Source organism: Choloepus didactylus, chromosome 18 (assembly GCF_015220235.1).
Source record: "Choloepus didactylus isolate mChoDid1 chromosome 18, mChoDid1.pri, whole genome shotgun sequence".
NCBI lineage: Eukaryota > Metazoa > Chordata > Mammalia > Pilosa > Megalonychidae > Choloepus > Choloepus didactylus.
The window spans coordinates 52,507,270-52,530,030 of record NC_051324.1 but is presented as its reverse complement, the minus strand read 5'-3'; the positions used below and the strand labels follow the sequence as shown (position 1 = coordinate 52,530,030).

General features: G+C 38.6%; 2 protein-coding genes across 8 annotated transcripts in view; both read left to right on the top strand.

Annotated features, from left to right (window-relative positions):
- Positions 1–22,388, top strand: part of BRCA1 (BRCA1 DNA repair associated) — a 91,257-nt gene extending 68,869 nt beyond the window's left edge. For 6 of the 7 annotated variants that reach the window (XM_037809762.1, XM_037809767.1, XM_037809761.1 and 3 more), the window contains 9 exons: positions 5,348–5,658; positions 7,828–7,915; positions 10,105–10,182; positions 10,668–10,708; positions 14,382–14,465; positions 17,692–17,746; positions 19,331–19,404; positions 20,302–20,362; positions 21,157–22,388. In XM_037809762.1, the coding sequence (XP_037665690.1) occupies positions 5,348–5,658; positions 7,828–7,915; positions 10,105–10,182; positions 10,668–10,708; positions 14,382–14,465; positions 17,692–17,746; positions 19,331–19,404; positions 20,302–20,362; positions 21,157–21,281 (917 nt within the window). In that variant the 3' untranslated portion in view covers positions 21,282–22,388. Of the gene's footprint in view, positions 1–5,347; positions 5,659–7,827; positions 7,916–10,104; positions 10,183–10,667; positions 10,709–14,381; positions 14,466–17,691; positions 17,747–19,330; positions 19,405–20,301; positions 20,363–21,156 lie in introns of those variants that run through there. The other variant, XM_037809763.1, reaches the window with a different exon arrangement.
- Positions 11,662–12,419, top strand: LOC119514171 (adenylate kinase isoenzyme 6-like). The gene is made up of 2 exons (XM_037809811.1): positions 11,662–11,689; positions 11,730–12,419. The coding sequence occupies exons 1-2, from the start codon at positions 11,662–11,664 to the stop codon at positions 12,191–12,193; spliced, it is 492 nt and encodes a 163-aa protein (XP_037665739.1). The 3' UTR covers positions 12,194–12,419.
- Positions 22,389–22,761: the final 373 nt, after the last annotated feature.

Below are 22,761 nucleotides of genomic sequence, written 5' to 3'. Positions count from 1 at the left end.
CCTTCTTTTTAGCCTCCGTCTTTCCTTCTGGTGACATATGTGACTCTGAGTTTCCCCTTTCCACCACCTTCACACACCATTCAGCACTGTTAGTTATTCTCACAATGTGCTACCATCACCTCTGTCCATTTCCAAACTTCTAAGTTCACCCTAGTTGAACATTCTACTCATCATAAGCAACCGCTCCCCATTCTATAGCCTTGTTCTATATCCTGGTAACTTACCTTTCATGTCTATGAGCTTACATATAATTGGTTCATATCAGTGAGACCCTGCAATATTTGTCCTTATGTGTCTGTCTTATTAAACTCAATATAGTGCCCTTAAGGTTTCTGCATCAACCCATTTTTTTAAGACAGTTTTGTTCACACACCATGCATTTGGTCCTAAGTAAACAATGGATGGTTCCCTGTATAGACACATATTTATGTATTCACCACCATCGCAACTATTTGTATAAGGACATCTTCATTTCTTCCACAAAGGAGAAGGAAGAGTCAAAGGAGGTAGAGAGACAGGAGAAAAAGAAAAAAAGAAAGAGAAAACAAAACAAAACAAAACATGACAGCTAGGAAGCAATGAAAGGAAAGAGAGCATTAAACTAAAGTAGAATAAAGAGTCAGGCAACATCACCAATGCCAAGAGTCCCATACTCTTCCCCTATATCCCATCCTGCCCATAAGCATTTAGCTTTGGTATATTGCCTATGTCTTATTTATGGAAGCATAATACAATGTTTCTGTTAACTGTAGTCTCTAGTTTGCATTGATTGTATTTTCCCCCATTCCCACCCCGTTTTTAACACCTTGCAATGTTGACATTCATTTTTTCTACCTCATGTAAAAACATATTTGTACCTTTTGTCACAATTGTTGAGCACCCTAGGTTTGACTGAGTCCCAGTCTTTATCTTTCGTCTTGCAATTCTGGTGTCCCACATGCTCCTAACCTTCCTCTTTCAACCATACTCAGTCATCTTTGTTCAGTGTACTTACATTGCTGTGCTACTATCTCCCAAAATTGTGTTCCAAACCTCTCACTCCTGTCTTTTCCTTTCTGTCTGTAGTGCTCCGTTTAGTGTTTCCTGTAGAGCAGGTATCTTGTTCACAAACTCGGTCATTGTCTCTTTTTCAGAGAATATTTTAAGCTCTCCCTCATATTTGAAGGACAGTTTGCCGGATGTAGGATTCTTGGTCGGTGGTTTTTCTCTTTTGAAGTATCCTTCTTGCCTCCATGGTTTCTACTGAGAAATCCACACATAGTCTTATCCAGCTTCCTTTGTATGTAATGGATCGCTTTTCTCTTGCTGCTTTCAGGATTCTCTTTTTATCTTTTATGTTTGAAAATCTGATTATTAAGTGTCTTAGCATAGGCCTATTCAGATCTATTCTGTTTGGGGTACGCTGTACTTCTTGAATCCATAATTTTATGTCTTTCATAAGAGATGGGAAATTTTCATTATTTCCTCTATTATTGCTTCTGCCCCTTTTCCCTTCTCTTCTCCTTCTGGGACACCAATGACACGTACTTTCCTGCATTTCGTTTTGTCCTTAAGTTCCCAGAGACGTTGCTAATATTTTTCCATTCTTTTCTCTATCTGTTCTTTTGTGTGTAGGCTCTCAGGTGCTTTGTTTTCCAGTTCCTGAGTGTTGTCCTCTGCCTCTTGAGATCTGCTGTTGTATGTCTCCTTTGTGTCCTTCATCTCATATGTTGTGCCTTTCATTTCCATAGATTCTGTCAGTTGTTTTTTTGAACTTGCGATTTCTATCTTATGCACGCCCAGTGTTTTCATTATACGCGTCATCTCTTTTGCCATATCTTCCCTAAACTTTCTGAATTGATCCAGCACTAGTTTATATTCCTGTATCTCAGTTGAAGTGTAAGTTTGCTACTTTAACTGGGCCATAACTTTGCCCCTCCTAGTGTAGGTTGTAATTTTCTGTTGTCTAGGCCTCTGGCCTCCTTGGTTACCCCAATCAGGTTTTCCTAGACCAGAACAGGCTCAGGTCTTAGAAGGAGGTAATAGTTTCAGGTCTCCTTGAGGGTGTGACTTAGAAGATTGGCACACCCTGTGAGGCTTCACGTCACTGTGCTTTTCTGCCCGCAGGTGGCACCTGTCACTCCTGACTGGTGAAAATCTGGTCTAGGAAAATCTGATTAGGATAATCAAGGAAACCAGATGTCTAGACAACAAAAAATTACTAATCACATTAGGAAAAATGAAGATATGGCCCATCAGAGTAATAAACTTACACTTAAACTCAGATATGGAATTGAAACAACTAATTATTAATCAAACAAATCTCCTAAATCAATTCAAAAATCAAATCAACAAGTTGAGGGGAAGATATGGCAAAACAGATGAAGGATATAAAGAAGACATTGGGCAAACATAAGGAAGAACTCGAAAGTTTGAAAAACCAAGTGGCAGAACTTATGGGAATGAAAGGTACAATACAAGAGATGAAAAACACAATGGAGACATACAAGAGAAAATTTGAAGAGGCAGAAGAAAAGATGCATGAACTGGAGGACAGGACATCTAAAATCCTACACACAAAAGAACAGATAGGGAAAAGAATGGAAAACTATGAGCAGTGTCTTGGAATTGAGTGACAACATGAAGTACATGAATGTATGTGTCATGGGTGTCCCGGAAGTAGAAGAGAAGGGGAAATGGGCAGAAGCAGTAATAGAGGAAATAATCACTGAAAATTTCCCATCTTTTATGAAAGATATAAAATTATAGATTCAAGAAGCACAGAGTACCCCAAACAGAACAAATCCAAATAGACATATGCCAAAACACTTAATAATCGGGTTATCAAATGTCAGAGAGAATTCTGAAAGCAGCAAGAGAAAAACGATTCCTCACATAGAAGGGAAGCTTGATAAGACTTTGTGCTGATTTCTCAGTAGAAACGATGGAGGCAGAAAGGCAGTGGTATGATATATTTATGATACTGAAAGAGAAAAACTACCAACCAAGAACTCTATATCTGGCAAAACTGTCCTTCAAAAATGAGGGAGAGTTTAAAATATTCTCAGACAAACAGACACTGAGAGAGTTTGTGAACAAGATACCTGCTGTACAGGAAATACTAAAGGGAGCACTACAGACAGAAAAGAAAAGACAGGAGAGAGGTTTGGGCACAATATTGGGTCACGGTAGCACAATAACGTAAGTACACTGAACAAAGATGACTGTGAGTACAGTTTAAAGAGGAAGGTTAGGGGCATGTAGGACACCAGAAGGAAAGATAGAAGATAAAAACAAGGACTGTATAACTTAGTGAAACCTAGAGTGGTCAGTGATTGTGATTAAATGTACAATTTTTTTTTACGTTAGGCAGAACAAATGAATGTCAACTTTGCAAGATGTTAAAATGGGGTGGTAGTGGAGAAAAAATACAATCAGTGCAAACTAGCATCTAACGGTATTTTAGTTTGCTAATGCTGCCGGAATGCAAAACACCAGAGATGGATTGGCCTTTATAAAAGTGGGTTTATTTGGTTACACAGTTACAGTCTTAAGGCCATGAAGTGTCCAAGGTAACACATCAGCAATCGGGTACCTTCACTGGAGGATGGCCAGTGGTGTCCGGAAAACCTCTGTTAGCTGGGAAGGCACGTGGCTGGCGTCTGCTCCAAAGTTCTGGTTTCAAAATGGCTTTCTCCCAGGACGTTCCTCTCTAGGCTGCAGTTCCTCAAAAATGTCACTCTTAGCTGCACTTGGGGTATTTGTCCTCTCTTAGCTTCTCCAGAGCAAGAGTCTGCTTTCAATGGCCGTCGTCAAAATGTCTCTCATCTGCAGCTCCTGTGCCTTCTTCAAAGTGTCCCCCTGGCTGTAGCTTCTCTTCAAAATATCACTCACAGCTGCACTGAGTTCCCTCTGCCCATCAGCTCATTTATATGGCTCCACTGATCAAGGCCCACCCTGAATGGGTGGGGCCACGCCTCCATGGAAATATCTCATCAGATATCACCTACAGTTGGGTGGGGCTCATTTCCATCCAAACAACCTAATCCAAACGTTCCAACTTAATCCCCACTAATATGTCTTCCCCACAAGATTGCATCAAAGAATATGGCTTTTTCTGGGGGACATAATACATTCAAACCAGCACAAACGATAACATTGTAATATGTTTGCTTTAATTGTAACAAAGGCAATATACCATAGCTAAATGTCAAGAGGGAGATATAAGGGAAGAGTATGGGAATCTTGGCATTTGTGGTGGTGTTATCTTGATAGAAAGACAGACAGATGGACTGACAGACTGATAGAAAGAATGATACGGCAAATGTAGCAAAATGTTAAAATTGATGGATCTGGGTATCTGGAGAGACAGAGGAACACTGGAGTTCTCTGTATGGCGTTTGTATTATTTTTGTAGCTCTCCTTAAGTTTTTAAAGTATTTCAAAATAAAAAGTTTAAAAATTAAAAAGATAAACCACGTTATCATAAAAGGTGCAGTTTGGCTTCTAAATGTGGCATTTGGCCATGTTCATTAGCATTTTAGGAATTTCATACATTCTAACTAACTACACTTAATTCCTGATGGAACAACATTTTCTGAAATGTTCCAGGGACCCGTCTCTTGTTTTTAATTTGGTATCATCATGGATGAAGAAACAAAAATAGAGCGTTTGTCTCATTTTTCAACCCTTTTTTTCCTTCTTTACGAAAGTACCATATGTTAATTGCAAAAAATTGAGAATATGGTAATAAAAAAGAGGAATATTTCAAATTACCTATATTCTCCATCACTTAAAAATAAAATATTATTATATTTCTTTAGTCATTTTTACTTTAACTTTTATTTTTAAAATATATAATAATAAATAATATTTCTTTGCTATCTTTTTTTTAATGACATGGAACATTTCTCCATCTCAGTGTGAATCAACATTAATGTTCAAACTCTGTAATGGGTGAAGAGAACTCCATTGGAATGGATGTACCATAATTTATTTAATTTCCTACTAGTGTACATTTAGTTTGTTTCTAAAATGTTGCTATGATAAACAAAGGTTCAGGGAACATCCCTATGATTAACCTATGTATACATCTTTTATTTCCTTAGAATAGATTTCTAAACTGATAGTTAAGAATACATTTCTTAACTGATAATGTTTATTTACACATGTTAAGGCCTTGCAACATAATGCCAGACTGTTCTTTGGAAAATTAAGTCACTTCGCACTTCCACAAACAGTGTATTAGTCTACCCATTTTTCTCTTAAGCTAAGTTGATCTCTCTTTTTAATTCTTAGCAGAGACTGGAATGCTGTAATTCAAGATTCATTGTCACAAAGATTAAACTTCTTCCCCTGTTCCCTTCAGAAGGAACCCCTTACCTAGAATCTGGAATCAGCCTCTTCTCTGATGACCCCGAATCTGATCCTTCTGAAGACAAAGCTCCAAACCTGGCTCATGTTTGCAGCATGCCATCTTCAACCTCTGCATTGAAATTACCCCACTTTCAAGTTGCAGAATCTGCGAAGAGTCTAGCTGTTGCTCATACTACTAATATTGCTGGGTATAATGTGAGGGAAGAAAATGTGAACAGGAAGAAGCCGGAAGTGATATCTTCAACAGAAAGTGTTAACAAAAGAATATCCATGGTGGCATCAGGCTTGACTCCAAAAGAATTAGTGAGTGTTTCTATAGGATCTCTTTAATGACTGAGACTTCATAACATACTGCAAATAGTCTCATATAGGTATTATCAATGAAAAACCTGTAGGAAAAAAATCTAACAAACAAGCACAATCCTTTGTAATTTAGTATGGATTATTTTGTATATATTTATTTGAGAAAATAATTATTAGATACTACCAGAAGAGTTAAAGCTTTAGGTATGATATAAAGCTTTTGAATTTTAATTAGAATTTTCTTTGTATCTAAAAAAGCAAATAGGTATAGCTCTACTCTCCAGAAAGCATCTTTTTCTCTCCCTTGATCTGAGTCTGAGTGAACTTATCAGCATGATTAACTAAATCCAGACTGGTTCCAAACATACAGCCAGACAATGGTGTTTTTCCGGTATTTGTCTTTTTCCTGGCTTGTAACACAGTTAATTCAATAGCCTGTCTTGTAATTTCTGACCTACAACATCCCTTGTTATTAGGATTTTGGCATCTCCTTGGGTCCTTAAGACCACTGATCTCTGCTTGGGCTGGGTGTAGATTTCAGAAATCCTGGAACATTTACCACCCCTGTGATTTGTCATCATTTGGATCACTTCATAATGAAATAATTTAGTAAGTGTTTCTTTCAAACCATGATAACACACCAGAGTATCAAATGGATTTCAATATTATGTGACATTTATTGCACGCTGAGAGATGACAATCATTCTTAACTATCTTTCTTGATGTATCCTTCCTGGGATAAGAACCATTTCTCATCCTAATTTCTCCATAGGTAGTGACTCAACATAACATAGTCTATGTGCCCACTACTAAAACAGCAAAGTAAGCTGTGTCTGCCCTGGTAGTTACAACGGATAAGTGCAAGATGATGGCTGCTGAAATTCTCATCTCACAACCATGTGCCAAAAGCAGCTTTATACTCTGAAGATTCATACCTGTGTCTTTTTATATTGCTCTTGATCACTTGTCTACACATCTAGAATTCCCATTTATTCATAAAAATTAATATTCCTTGTTCCTTTGTTTTGAGAATTCAGCTTTTCAGAGATGGCTAAAATTGTCTAATCTTTCTTGCCATGGGCAATTCTAAACTGCAGATTAGACTACAAGTGGCTTGGGTACATGGTGTCTTTAAACAAGCAAAAAGGAAAACTTTAGAGCTCTATTCAGACTTGCTGAAGTGTGATAAATTTATGATGAAAGCTGCTGACTATATTACACATGATTAATTCTGCATCCCATATTAAGATGATCTTTTCAGCAGTTGCTCTTCTAACTGAACAGTGTTTCAAGGCTGGGGTTTCAGCAACTCATCAGTTCAGAATTGCTAATGATCCTGGCAGAGGGCAGTGGTAAAAGGGGGAGAATGTCACTAGCTTCTCTAGCCTGCCTTTTTCAGTGCTTTGTGACAGTATCCAAATGAGGCAACATTAAAGAAAGATGGCCTGACCTCCGTTGCATTGTTGTGCAACACATAAATATTGGTGTGGGTGGTGATGGCTAATAAATGATGGCCCTTGGTAAACAAAGTTATTTACCATACGGTAGCCCCCAATTATGTCAACAGGGCCCAAAATGGATCTGGTTAATTTATTTTACTGCCTATTGATTTTTATTTGGTTGATAGATTAGAGTAGAAGTCTCTAGGTTTCCTTTGGGAAGAATATGCACCCCTCTTCCAATCCTTCTCCTTAAGAGGGAGCTGATAGTTTTTGCAATGACCTTTAGAAGGATCTTGACCTGAGTATTTTGTGATTGTCAAGAATTGAATCTTGGTTCTAAGCCATGTATCCATAGCATAACTTTCTGATGGGCTAGTTACCTCTCTATTTATAAAATCTAGGCTGATAAATCTAAATTAAAGTATTGTGGAATGTCACTATGCAAAGAAACTGTCTTAGGGAATCAAATGATATCTGATATCAAAGGCAAAGTTAGTATTTTGAATCATTGGTTATAATTCCATGTTTGCTAGCATGGATTATTTTAGAATTTCTTTCTCTGATTTGTACATAATTTTTATTACATTATTTTAAGACTTCGGCCATCTTAGAATAAAAAAGATATACCCTTTCTGAGAAAGATGGAGACTGAACGCTAGGATAATTAATACTCTAGGCTGTGTACTAGAGATAATTTATTATAATGCAATATTTTATTTGATTTCAGATGCTTGTACACAAGTTTGCCAGAAAACACCATAGCACTTTAACTAATCTAATTACTGAAGAGACTACTCACGTCATTATGAAAACAGGTATGCCGAGAACCTTAAAATATGTTGCACCTGCTATATAAAACTGCATGAAGAAATAGTAATATTTGATAAGCATTGCAAGGATGATAGTCTCTCAGTAGTTAAGCAATTGAAAGAATAATAATAGTTTTGCTACTTCCTATGTGTTCCCTGCCCCACCCCATGCTGTTTGTTTTGGGGTTAAGTTTTGGAGGGGTGTGAGAGAGAAAGAGAACCACCTCTTCCATTCTGTCCTGCCTGGGCTACACTGGGTGTGAAGGGCTTTCTGATGAGGCAGAACCCAAGTCCTGAAGCTTGGGTTCTCTGGAGGAACCAGAGAAATGACGCAAAGACGGGGATGGGGCAGAAGCAAGTTATCACTCTAAATTTGGGTTATTGGAGACCATAGCTCCATATAATAACTACTTTGAGTGTGATTGAGAGTTTTTCAAGAAACAAGTCTTGTGTTAGCTCTGAGATAGCCTAACATATGGAAAAGGAAGAAAAGAATGGGATAGTTCATTTGCCCTACACCTTCCCCCTTTTTAAATCTTAATTATGAGCTGTATGATAAAGAAGGCCTCTGGGGGATTTTAGTTAAATGGACATTAAATCTGAATAAACAATTCAGGGCTGCTAAAAAAGCACATTTAAAATTAAGCCTTATTAACACAAGTCTAAGTCTGAAGCAAGTGAAGTAAAGATTCTGACCCCCACCGTATTCTCCACTAGAGTGATTCTGCCTTTAAGATTATGTGTTCTGGGCATCCTGCTATTTTTTTTAAGCCAGTCACTGACAAATTGGAGAATCCATCCAGAGGTAGATGATAAGTATTGGGAAAAGGAATACAAAATAATTTCACTTGAAAACAGATGAAAGAATGAAAAGACTTAAGGAAAAAGATAATTATCTTCAAATATCTGAAAAAATGTTATTTGGAAGAGGAGTTATACTCATTTATGGAGCTCCAAAAAGCAGAACAAAGACCAGTGCATGGAGGATGCAAGGAATGCAGATTATGGCTCATTTCTTAAAACCTTTCTAACAGAATTAATTTTCTGGAAATATAATGGTCCACTCTAGGATGTTTCTGCTCACATAGTTAAAAATACTTGAGCAAAGGGTCCAACCCCCTTCACAGGAATACATTGCCTTAACCTCTAAGAACTTACATTTCTGCTGTATGAAATTGTATCTCTATATGGGGTCAGAGGGTAGTGCTCACTGGAATCAGGTTCCAGGACAAGGTACCACAAACTAAGTACTATTTTAGATACAAGTGTCATTCAAGTTTATTGTATCTTGAACCATAGGTTTGGATCAAAGCTGATGAAAGGTGAAAAGAAAACTTTAAAATTCAAATTAAGTCTAAATTAGTTCAGTCTTTATCCTCAAAGGCAATATGACATTGACATTTGCTAGGTTTGAAATAAAAATAAGCTGAAATTTCTGAGTGTAGAGTATATTATTAAATCAGCTTTCGCAGCAGTTAAATAAAAACTTTAGAAATTAAAATGCAGAGAATCCTATGAGGGAAAATGGCCACTGCCACTACTGGCAGGTGGCCTGCTGTGTTTAGGATTTAGTTAAATACATTTCTCCTCTTTAAATTAAGTGTCCTTTCCCCCAATTGCTTAGTTCTTTAAACGGGACTTTGAAACAGTAGGAAATAAACACTTAAGTTATTGCTTCTTAAGTTATTGCTTTCTGGAAAATGTATATAGAAAAAAGAAAAATTAAGAAAATGCTCTGTATTTCCCTGTCCCTTTCAGGGAAATATTAAGGGGTTAAAATGCCGTGGGTAGAAGTTCTGGGGGTGAAAATTTGTCACTTAAATTGACATTTTAGATTTAGGATTTCAATAATACTGTTTATTTGCTTCTATCACATATTACCACTGGTAAAATAGATCTTCTCCATCCACATGTATCAGCATTATTGTGAGTAATGCGTCGAACACGATGACAGAGATCTTTAGCTAGCTTTGGCATCTAGAAGATAGGGCAGGCGTTTCCTCTGGTCTTAACTTTGTCTCAGTCTTTTCCAGGCTTCTAAAGTTCCACACATGCTTGTTATAATTAAAGGTGCTTCCATCATCTATCCAGATTGATCTCAAGTATCAAAAGGAGCTAGGGCTCTTTAGCTTCTTAAGGCAGCACTTCCTGATTTTGTTTTCAATCTCTAATCCTTCATGTTTTTCACCCTCCAGATGTTGAGTTTGTGTGTGAACGGACACTGAAATATTTTCTGGGAATTGCAGGAGGAAAATGGGTAGTTAGCTATTTCTGTAAGTACAAAATAATTTCTCCCCTCCTCCTTTTTAACACTTCAGAATTGCATTTTTACACCTAACATTTTAATACATAAGGTTTTTGCTGATGCTGAATCTGAATTACCAAAAAGTCTTTAATGGTAACACTAAACTGGCTTTATCTTTATTGCATATTGCTTTCTTCAGATAAGCTGGTGATGCTGGGAAAAATGGATTTCTTTTCATAACTAATAGAACCTAATGTGCTTCTAACAATGTTAGCATGTGAACTAGGGATCTATTTAATAATGGGCAAAAATTCATGTGCAGCAGGCATTTTTATAATGCTTAAATTAACCAGTGTGTCTCCAGAAGGAAATCTCTGCCACAAACCTTACTAAGGAGCTGTGGCTTTATAGGGAGACCTCTACTTTATTATTGCTCTGATTCTCTAATATGAATCACGAACTATCTGACTCCATGAAAAGAGTGTTGACTTGTCTTTTCTGTAATCTCTTTAGGGGTGACCCAGTCTATTAAAGAAAGAAAGATGCTGGATGAGGTAGGTACATGATGCTATAAACTAGTCAGAAAGACTTGGTGCCATTGAGTCTGATAGTCAAGGAAAATTTATCTGCTTCCTTCCCTCCATCAGTGCTCACTTTCTACAAATTTTCCTTGATCATGGGGAGCATCCAGAGTTACGAGAGCAAACCAGGAAATCCTGTGTTCTCACTTGTTTGTTCTAAGTTTCATAAGAAACAGTCCTTTACTCAGGGAGAGTGTTTTAGTTTGCTAAAGCTGCCAGAATGCAATACACCAGAAATGGGTTGGCTTTTACAATGAGGATTTATTATCTTACAAATTTACAGTTCTAAGGCCTTGAGAATGTCCAGCTCAAGGCATCAAACAGGATGCTACCTGGACTCTAAAGACAGGTTGCTGGCATCTAGGACACCTCTGTCACATGGGAAGGCACATGGCTGGCATCTGCTCGTCTGTCACTCCCAGGTTTTGTTTTCAGCTTCTGGTTCCAGTGGCTTCCTCTCAGCTTTTCTGGGGCTTTTTCTCTGAGCTTCTCTTGGTTTCTCTTAGCTTCTCCATATGTTTTGTGTTTTTTATCCTCTCAAATAGGACTCCAGTAAAAGGATTAAGATCCACCTTGAATGGGATGGGTTACATCTCAATTGAAATAACCTAACCAAAAGTTCTCACCTACAATAGGTTGCACCCACAGGAATGAATTAAAAGAACATGGCTTTTTCTGGATACATAACAGCTTCAAACCAACACAAGGAGGAAAAGGAATTTTAAAGCAATAAAAAAGATTCATAGGGACAAGAAACAGGCCCTCCTGAATTGACATTATACACCATTGTGGAAAATTGACCATTATTGTTGAAGAAAAATCCTTCTTATTAATATACAAATGTATCTGTTTAGAATAAGATTCCTTCAAAGAGATATTGAGCTTTATGATACTGAGAACAGTGAGAGGTAAATAAAATAGAGTGGATGTTGCAGCCGAACATCCTGCTCACCAGTCAGGGCACGTGGCGGTTTGGGACTGGATGACAGGGCAGGTACACCAGGGGTTGGAAAAACTACACTAGGCAAAGAACATGCATCAAGATCAGGACTGAAATACATTAATGTGGGTGATTTACCTAAAGAAGGGCAACTATATGATGGCTATGATGAAGAGTATGATTGTCCCATTTTAGATGAAGATAGAGTAGTTGATGAGTTAGAAAACCAGATGAAAGAAGGTGGAGTTATTGTTGATTACCATGGTTGTGATTTCTTCACTGAACGCTGGTTTCATATAGTTTTTCTGCTGAGAGCGGATAACAGTGTATTGTACAAAAGACTTGAAACAAGAGGTTATAGTGAGAAGAAACTACAAGATAATTCTCAGTGTGAAATTTTTCAAGTTCTTTATGAAGAAGCCATGGCATCTTACAGAGAAGAAATAGTGCATCAGTTGCCAAGTAATAATCCGGAAGAACTAGAGAATAATATAAATCATATATTGAAATGGATTTAACAATGAATCAAAGATAATAGCTCTTGACTTAGAAGACAGGCCACATTTCAATCACTCTTGTTGATATTTCTCTGCCCACATCATAGAAATTGTCCAAGTGTCAGTAAACCTCTGTATTAAAATTGTGTTGCAAGAATAGCAGGTAGACAGTATGAAAGTTTATTCCTGGGCTTTTTTTCCTCCATGAGAAAGCTAAACAAATCTCATGTATAATGACTACAGCACTATTAAGGATTGCAAGTAAAGACTGTCATCATTTAATGTTTAAACTGCTAAAGAATAAATAAATCTGACCAAATAGGTGGATACTTGTTAAGTTTATTACAGAGAAAAATGAAGATGATCTCTTAAAATAAAACTTAAGGCTAAAGATTTAAAAAAAAAAAAAAGAGTAGAGGAAGGACAATTTTAGAGGAGAGCCGTCTAGCCTCCTAAGAGCTGCTGGTGACAACAAATCAGACAAGATAAAATTAGTGAAAGCAGTTTAAACTATTATGCACTGTTCAATATGTTTATAATAATTGACATTTTTGTTGGTTTTAACTTTCATTCAGTGACTATTTATTGGGAGCCTATTGTGTGTTAGACACTAGGAATACAGCAATAAACAAAACTGACCAGATCCCTGCTCTCATGGGATTCATGTTCTTGTGAAGGGAGATACCGAGTAAATAATGATGAATTTAAAATACCAAAAAACGCTATGAAGAAATATTTAGAACAATGAGCTGGCAGTTGGCTTGGGATGGCAGTTGGCTACTTTAGTTAAGTAGGCCAGGGAAGGCCTTTCTGAAGAGGTTGAACTGAGGCCAAAATAACAAGAAAGAATCAGCCTTGGAAAATGTAGGGAACAAGTATTATAGGCAGAGAACAGCAAGAATAAAATCTTGAGGTGAGTATGAGCTCAGTCTTATTTATAAAAAAAAAAAAAAAGAAGGCCATTGTAGCTGGAGAGTAGTAATTGGTGAAGTACAGCTATAGATACAGGGTAAGAGTTAAACAAACGGTAAGAGAAGTTTATGAACAGGTCCATATTAGATAGGGTTTTGTGTAAGCCATGGTAAGGAATTTGAATTTTATTCTGAGAATTCTGAGGAGGCATGGAGATGTTGAGAAGTTGGTTTTGGAGAGATAGGATTTCCTAATGGATTAAATTTGAAGGCTGAGGTAAAGAGAGAATCAAGGACAACTGTTAAGTATTTGGCCTGAACAACAAGATGGATATTAAATATAAAATGAGATAAGGAAGACTTGGGGAGAGGCACATTTTGGGATGGGGAATGTGTGGGTGGAATCAAGAGCTTTGTTTCAAGCACATTAATTTTGAAATTTATGTTAGACATCCAGAGGGAGAGGTTAAGTAGTTAGTTGGACACATTGTGTGAAGCTCAAGGGTGCAATCAGGACTATAAATTTGGGAGACATCTTCAAATAGATGACAAATTTATCACTAGACTCCTGTGATTTAGTAACAAGAACATATTAAGTTTTTTCCCCTAATAACAGCATGTGTTTATACTCTTGCTTTTATTTTTCTTGGTAATACTCTTGGCAACAGATGTGGTCTCTCTTACAACCTTAGTTTCAGTCAGAGGTGTTTCTAAGCATTCTTACCCGAATTTCTCCCACAAACTCTAACCAACCCAGTCACGTGATTCTCTTTTTCCTCACCTTTGACCAGTCAAAATCAGTGGTTATGAAACACTTCTAACTTTCTTCAGTGTATTGAATGTATACTTTGTCATTTTGGTTTCCTTAATTGTAAAGCTCTCAACTGTAATCTGGGAAGCCCTTATTTCTTTAGAAGTAATACACAGCTGATTTAAGAGATTGGAAATTCTTCAGTTATCATTATAACAGCACAGTATTAGTAGTTTAATCTAAATGCTAAGTGAATATTTTGAAAGGCGATAGATGTTGAGAATTAAAATGCATCAAGTCTCAGTGAGGTGAAAAGCCAATTGTTAGTTTCTGCCCACAAAGATTTACTTCAGTGACTTGATTTCAGCAGCTGAGATGCTGGTCATTTCATCCAGTCCACCAAAGAGAATGATTTGGATGGGGTGTACGGTGTGTCAAAATTCTGTCTACTGATACTGAATTCCTTAGATAGTACGTCTGTTCTGCTTCCATTGAAGGAGGCTTCTCTTTCTCTGATGCTTGTGGTTTGGTGCTTGGTTTCTTTCAGCATGATTTTGAAGTCAAAGGAGATGTTGTCAATGGACGAAACCACCAAGGTCCAAAGCGAGCAAGAGAATCCCAGGACAGAAAGGTAGCCCCCTCCCTGCCTCCATGATGACAAAAACCCAACCCTACCCCTCTGTGGTCCAGCCCCCTTCATGGAAATGGTCTCATTGATCTTGTAAGGCTCGTTTACACATGGCTAGAGCACTAGCCAGGTGCTTGCACACAGGTTCTTCTCTACTTTTCCCAGCCCAACAGGGTAAATAAGTATTATCTCCATTTTATGAATGAGGGACTTAGGCGTTTAGAGAGGCTATATAACTTGCAGTCCAATCTGGGGTTCAAATCTCAGTTTATAAGTGGCAGAGCTGAGATTTCAATCAGATTTGAATCTAAAGCTTTGCTCTTCCCACCTCACCATGGTGTCTTCCTCTAAAGCAGTGTGGAAAGTGCCATGAAGGGTACATAGACAGTGCTGTCTGTGGGAACATAGAAGAGAAGGTGATTAATAATAATAGCTAATATTTATACAGTGTTTACTAATATGCCAGGGACTCTCTAAAGACATGACCATATTTTAGCTAATTAGCAATTTTACACCTCTATGAGGTAGAGACAGATACTATTATTATGTCTGTTTTACAGATGAGGAAATTCAGGCTCAGAGAGGTTGAGTTAGTTGCCTAAGATCATGTAGCTAGTGAGTGATGGAACTAGAATTTGAACCCAGGCAGTCTAATTCCAGAGTTTAAGCTCTTAATACCATAGTTTCTTAGAAAGTAATAGAAGGCTTCACAGAGGAGAAAATTAGTAGATTATTCATTTACACTGTACAAATGAAGGGCTAGAGGCCCAGAAAGATCCAATGACTTTTGCCAGATAGTGTAGCTAGACCATGTCCTCTTAGGAAGAAGTCTGGGCAAAATTTCACACCTGCCTGTCAGGCCTGAGCCGGCTGCTTTCCTGTCTTATGTTCCCAGTCTGCATTTCTTCCTTTTTCAGTGTATATCTCTGGGCATTTCAGGGCATCCCCATACAGAGCACCTTCTGTTCCTTTACAGAAACTTGAGAGAGAACCAGTAGAAACTGCTTTGGGAGATGATCACAAATCAAGCCCTGGAGTGCTGAACCCTCAGGGTCAGCCCCCTCACCCTCCGAGCCTATCAAGTAACTGTTCCAGGTGCCAAGAAAAGCTGTTGGTCCTACTTCTACTTCGGCCACATCCCAGAGGAGCTCCTTGTGAGCCAAGCATTTGTTCTTTACCCCACTGTATGCAAGGCAGAATTAGCAACATATTCCTCCCTCCTTCAAAGAAAATTCCAGTGCTTTGAATTTTTTCCTGCATTTAGGACAACACTGATGGAAAGTGCCTGGTCAAAGTAACAACATTCTGATACTAAACGTCACCACTGTATTTTTCTTTGGAAGAGACGTGTGTTTATAGGGGAGTAACTTCAAATTTCTTACCTCATTACTAGACATCCTCATCCATGAGTGTCAGCATGGATGTAAAAGTTCCTAATCTTATATTTTTCATGGCAACGTTTGGTTCAAGCTGGCTGCCTGGGAAGAACTAGCATTATGAGCATCCAGGTCCTGGCAGCAGGTTGGGCATGCAGATGGTTAGAATGGCACAAATGGAGTCTATCACTTAAAAACACACACCTACCCTGCTGTCCTTTCTTATTTCTCTTGCTGTAGGTTGAAATGTGTATGTGTGTGTTGGGGGGGGGGGGGCTTTCCTAAAAAATCATCCATGTGTCTTTAGCTTCCTGATTTTACTCTATCCTGGTCTCTCCTCTTTTTTTGAGTGGAACAGGGAGGAAGGAAGAGGGTTGTTCCAGTTTGCTATTGCTATGCAAAATACCAGAAATGGATTGGCTTTTATAACGAGGGGTTGTTTGGTTACAAAGTTACAGTCTTATGGCCATGAAAATGTCCAAACAAAGGCATCAAAATAGGGTATCTTCACTGAAGAACACTGTTGGCATCTGGAAAACCTCTGTTAGCTGGGAAGGTGTGTGGCTGGCATCTGCTTGCTCCTAGGTTGCATTTCAAAATAGCATTCTCCAAAATGTCACTCTCAGCTGCTCTGAGCTCCTTCTGTTCGTGAGCTCTTTTATAGGACTCCAGTGATTAAATCATGACCCACCCTGAATGGAGATACTCAATCAAAAAGTTACTCCCTAATCAGAAAGATTAATAAATCTGCCCCCACAAGATTTCATTAAAGACTATGGCTTTTTCTGGGGGACAAAATATATCCAAACTGACACAACGGTCAAGAAAATGAGGGTTACCCAAAATGATATATAAAAAGGTAAGTAGTGTAAACCCACCCAGCTGGCATAAATTTAGGTTTCTTCTTTTAAATGGCACAGATTTCCTTAGAAGCTGTGCCAGTGTATGTGTGAGACTTTGCACTGTCCAACATGGTAGCCACCAGCTACATGGGGCTGTTTAAATTTAAATTTTAAATAATTAAAATTAATTAAAATGTGAAATGCCATCCCCAGTCACGCTAGGCACTTTTCTAGTCCTTGGTAGCCACAATGTGGCTACCATCTTAGCACAGATATAGAACATTTCTATCATCCCAGAAAGTCCATATGGACAGTATTGCCGAACACTGTAAATGGAAGACACCCCAAGGAGGTGCATAGTATCTTTGTCTTCTAGAAATAAGCAGCCAGACTAGCTCAACGAGGAAAGGCAGAACCAGATTAAAAATGACCATTGCCATAGCTGTGTGAAGGAAGGAACAGATGTTCACAGACCAGAAGAAAGTTGGAGGAGAAAAGGAACAGGATTTCAAAAAATAAACAAACCTCTCTGCTGATTGGGGTCATGGGTAGTATATATGTACCAAACCTGGATAAATATCAAGCTTCACCCAAAATCTTTGAATTTCTTACCATCATCCAAGCCTTTTATTAAACATGAAGGACTTTTTCTTGTCATCTCTAACAAGCAGTGAAATCACCTGCAAGGGTCATCAGGGAGGAGCCTAGGCTCAATTAGTGACAAGGTGAGATGCTCAGCCCTTGAATGATGAAGAATGACTGTAGAGTGTAGATCAACTACATAGATATTTCAAAAAAAGCCTTCTGAAACCGTCTGTGTTCTGGACATTGAACTGATTGTCTCTAGGAAGGTAGCAGCAGAAATTGTCTGGTGGTAAAGAAAAGATCTTCCTTTCTGAGAGTCTCTTTGTATTGTTGTTATTGTTGTTTTTTTAACCACTTACTTTTTTATAACTAGTATTTCTTTCTCTCCATCCTTCCCTCTCTTTTTCTCTCCCTCTCTTCTCCCAGATCTTCAGGGGCTTAGAAATCTGTTGCTATGGACCCTTTACCAATATGCCCACAGGTAAGAGACTGGGAGAGCTATAAAGTCCCAGCACCAGCCTTTCTCTAACGTAGAGGAGTGTTAAAAGAGATATCATCTAGTGAGGGTTCCTCAGATTAGCGGGATGCTATAAGGTTATTCTGTTTCTCTACTATCCTCCAGAAGAAAAAAAAAACCTACTTAAATGTTATCCTATAGCAAAATTCCCTTTCTCAAAAGCAAGTAGGAAGGGAAGAATTAGGATCTAGGACACAGTGTGTTCTGTGTTCAGATCAGGTAGAGCTGCAGTTACTGCCCATTTAATCTGAGAAAAGGGGCAAATAATAATTTAGGGAGAAGATACCTTTGGGTTTGTAAATATCAAGAAAGAGTTCTGCTCTTCCTAAACCATCTTCATTTTATACAGCAAAGAAAGCATAGCAGCTGCTTAAGCCCTGTGGGCCTGGAGCCCCACAAAGGTCCTGAGCAGGGAAAGACTCTTGATGAACATTTTCTAATTAAATTTGACACTGAATATAATATTATGTTTGGGACAGCTGTGGAGCTCACCTCTGGAGTTGTGCAGCACTGAGGCCCTGGTGTCTGTATAGATTTCATTTGTTCTTTTCAAAACAAAGGATACCCACATTTGCCTCCTATGTCCCCACTTCTGCCCCAGCCACTCAGGTCCTCTTATTCTTCAGCAGAAGCAGCCTTAGCACTCTGGTCAAGAGAGTCTGGCAAAGTAATTTTGCTTCTGTCTTCTTTACTGGTATTGATTGGATCTTAATGAAATTTCCAAGAGCCACTCAAGGATCTCAGTGTTTTTATACCTTGGTATAATGAAAACCAGGTTCTTAAGGTATCATTTTTTGGGGAGTTAGTTGACCTCAGTTCACTGAGATAAACGGAAGCATCTCAGCAATCCCCAGAAATGGGCCCATGGAAAAGAGCAATATATATGGGTGCCTTGAAGAGCACCCACCAGTCAGTTCTGCTGATTTTCCAGGTACAAGTGGAACATCTCTGTAATCTCTTCTGAATGTTGTTCCCCTGAGTATGATGTTTCCAGCTCAGCATGTAGCCCTTCCCTACTAATGTGCCGAGTCTCTACACAGGATGACGTTTATTTTTTTTGACTGGATGAATTATCTTCCCACTTCTTGACATTTACAGTGATTACTACCAAGTATGGTGCTCTCAGTGGCCATGATTATCAATAACCAACATAGAGTTAGGAGGCAGGGGGTCAGGGAGGGAGGGAAGCTAGGTGAGTATTTTTTCCCACAATCTTAGCCAGCAATTTGACAAATTAATGGAAATTAGAGCTTGGATTTTTTTTTTCCTTTTAAAGTATTTTAAGAGACTGTCAAACCTGATCTACGAAGGGTCCTTATCAGGACTGATAATCACAGTAGGTGGCATATCAATAGCCAACTGACTTAGAATCTATACCCCTAGTATGGATTCTAGTTTAAGGCTCTGGTCCCTTTGGAGCAGAAGGGATGGGAACTTTCCCACTGAGAAGTCTTGGTATAAGACTTCATCCACAGGAGTATGGGGTAGAGGGCCCAAGTTAAGTAGGCAGATTACTGTGGTGATTTTAAGTCTAAATGTTCTGTTTAGATCAACTGGAGTGGATGGTACAGCTGTGTGGGGCTTCTGTGGTAAAGGAACCTTCATCATTCACCCTTAGCACAGTAAGTGTTTGGTGCCCTGTCAGAGGGGGAGGACACAATATTCTTTCCTGTGATTGAGCAAGGCTGATACCTTTCAGTCCCTGAGGACCTCCCCTAGTGTTGCCTCAGAAGACTTCATCTGTAAGGGATGAATAAGGACTTGGGAGCTATGAGTATTTAATATACTGTGGGGTAGGCTGTTTCCCTCTAACCTTTCCTTTTTGCCATGTCCTTTCTGCCCCTGGAGTAGTCTACCTCAGCAAGCCATCAAGAAATGGTGAAGAACAGTTTGGCAGTTCCTCAAAAAGTTAGCATAGAATTACCATATGGCCCAGCAATTCCACTTCTATGTAAATACCCAAAAGAATTGAAAACAGGAACTCAAACAGATACTTTTACACCAGTGTTCATAACAGCCTTACTCACAGTAATAAACAAAATGTGGTATATCCATGCAATGGAATATTATTCAGCTGTTTAAAAGGATTATAGTTCCAATACATGCTACAACATGAATGAACCTTGAAAAATTATGCTAAGTGAAATAAGCCAGGCACAAAAGGATAAATATTTTATGATTCTACTTATTTGAAATATCTAGAAGAGACAAGTTCATAGGGACAGAAAATAGATTAGAGGTTACAAGGTCTGGGGGGAGGGGAGAATGGAAAGTTATTGCTTAATGGGTCCAGAATTTATGTTTAGGGTGATGAAAAAGTTCTAGAAATAGGTAGCAGTAATGGTTGCACAACATTGTAAATGTACTTAATGCCACTGAATTACATTTAAAAATGATTGAAATGGTAGATTTTATATCATATGTATTTTACCACAATAAACAAAATTTAAAAGAAATGGTGACGTGACTGTTTCAAAAGTCCTCTGACACCCAGTGCTGTTTCTTCCTTGTGGATTCAGGGCACTCACCCAATTGTGGTTGTGCAGCCGGATGCATGGACGGAGGACAGTGGCTTCCATGGTAAGGTGCCTGCATGTGTCCATGTCTTAAGGGATCCTGTTGGATCAATTTGATTCACCACAAGTTACCTAGTGCTTGATTAGCATATTTCTTAGCATGTTCTAGGTGCTTAATAAATATTTGTCAAATGCAGTGATGGCTAAAATGTCTTTGAAAACTTTTTGTTTTGTATTATAAAAGTAATGAATGAACTATTTCCATTTGGAGGGTGGTTAAAATATGAGTGTTCATCACAGAAAATATAAACCAGCACAAAAACAATAAAATAATCCCAGTAATCCCACTACTTGGAGATGAACAACATAAAATCCTTCCAGGCATGTGTGTGTGTGTGTGTGTGTGTGTGTGTGTATACACACAGATGGGATCATGCTTATCATACCATTTTGCTTTTTCACTTAAGATATGGCAAACCTTTTTCCACATCATTAACTGAAAAGGTAGATTTTATATCATGTGTATTTTACCACAATAAACAAAATTTAAAAGAAATGGTGATGTGACTGTTCCAAAAAGTCCTTCTTCTGTTTTGTTCTCCCTGGTGGCTTTTCCCTTAACAGATTGAAGCTCATATTAATAAAGTTGCCAGAGGCTGTGTGCTTTCACCAGCAGCCACTCCTCAGGCTTCTGTATAAGGTCCTATGTCCTAAAGCATTGCTCAAAATCAACAATTTTGCTCTGACTAATTAACCCTAAGAACTCATATAATCAGGTCCCTGGACAGGTAAACTGATGGACTTGTTCTGGAAGAATGTGAATTGACACTAATCTCTGCTTGTGTTTTCTATCCCCAGCAATTGGACAGGTGTGTGACGTACCCGTGGTGACCCGAGAGTGGGTATTGGACAGTGTAGCCCTCTATCAGCGCCAGGAGCTGGACACTTACTTGATACCCCAGATCTCCTATAGTAGTTGCTGATTCCAGCCTGCCAAGTATATAGAACCTGCCTCCACAGGACCCTGAGAATGAGCTTAAGGAATGCCAGACCCCGGGAGCTCCTCTCACTCTTCAGTCCCTCCACAGTCCCAGTTACTAAATATTTTATGTGCATTAGCCTGAAATGAACTTCTGCCTATGTATGGGTCCCTTAAAGATTTTCTGCTTCAAATCTCCCTTTGAAATCTTCCATGAGCACAAAATTGTAGTAATTTTTCACCTGAAAAGAATTTAAGGCCATTTAAACTTCACCAATTGAGCAAGATGCTGATGCATTATTTATCAGCCCTAGTCCTGGTACTAAGGCTACTAGGAAACAGACATGGCTTAGGTCTGAAAGTACAGAGTGGCTTCGCCTCTAGAGAATAGCTGACCTCCCTGATTTGTCTCTCTGGAACCCCATGTACATAAAGGCCCGGAATCTGATCCTTCAATGGAAGGAGAGCATTTGGGGATCTGTGATGTGGCTTAAGATTAGTGCAGCCCCAAGGCAGCTCTCAAACATTGGAGGGAATTCAGGGCAGGTAGTGGATATAAACGTGAAACATGATTGTTAATTACAAGACAGGGGAGTCATGCTAAAGCTGTGATCTTCAAAAGTCTGGGCTATAGTTGCTTGATTTGTAAAGAACCTCCTAGCATTGATGTGCTCTGAAACAGCAGAATCCTTTCAAGACCTATGCCCAAAGAGAATCTTCTAATTCCCCATTAGTAATAAATAAAATGTTTATGTTGTAGCTCTGATGTGTAACCCATTCCTTTTAAAAATACAAGATCTCTGATATGAATATTTCATGTTTGAATAAATGAAGGATCCCACCAGGAAAGAAGCTGTAGCTTTCCTTGAGGTGATTTTTTCCCCTTTGTTCCCTGTTGCTGAATCGTACAGCTTCATAAATAATTTTGCTTGCTGAAGGAAGAGAAAGTGTTTTTCATAAACTCATTATCCAGGACTGTAATAGCTGTTGGAAGGACTAGGTCTTCCTTAGCCCCCCAGTGTGTCAGAGCAGTGCAGACTTGATTGTACAAAATACATTTGCAAATGTTGTGCTGTTTGCCTGCAAATAAACTTGGTAGCAGACACTTCCACTGAGTAGTACTGTTTTTGAGACTTACACCTGTAGGCTTTCTTAGTCTTTGCACTGTGCTTCTGTTTCCTCAGCTGCAAAGTGGGAATAATAGTTCCTACTTCCTAGAATTATTGAGGTGGCTTAATAGGGCTACCTATTATGTTAGTTTTCTATTGCTACCATAACAAATTCTTGCAAATTTAGTGGCTTAAAACAACACCCATTTATTATCTCAGTTCTGTAGATCAGAAGTCCCAGTTGACTTGGCTGTTCTCTTTGCTTCAGTTTCACAAGGCTGAACTCAAGATGTCAGCAATGCTGCACTCCCTTCTAGAGACTGGGGATGAATCCTGTTCCAAGCTTATTCAGGTTGTTGGCCAAATTTAGTTCAG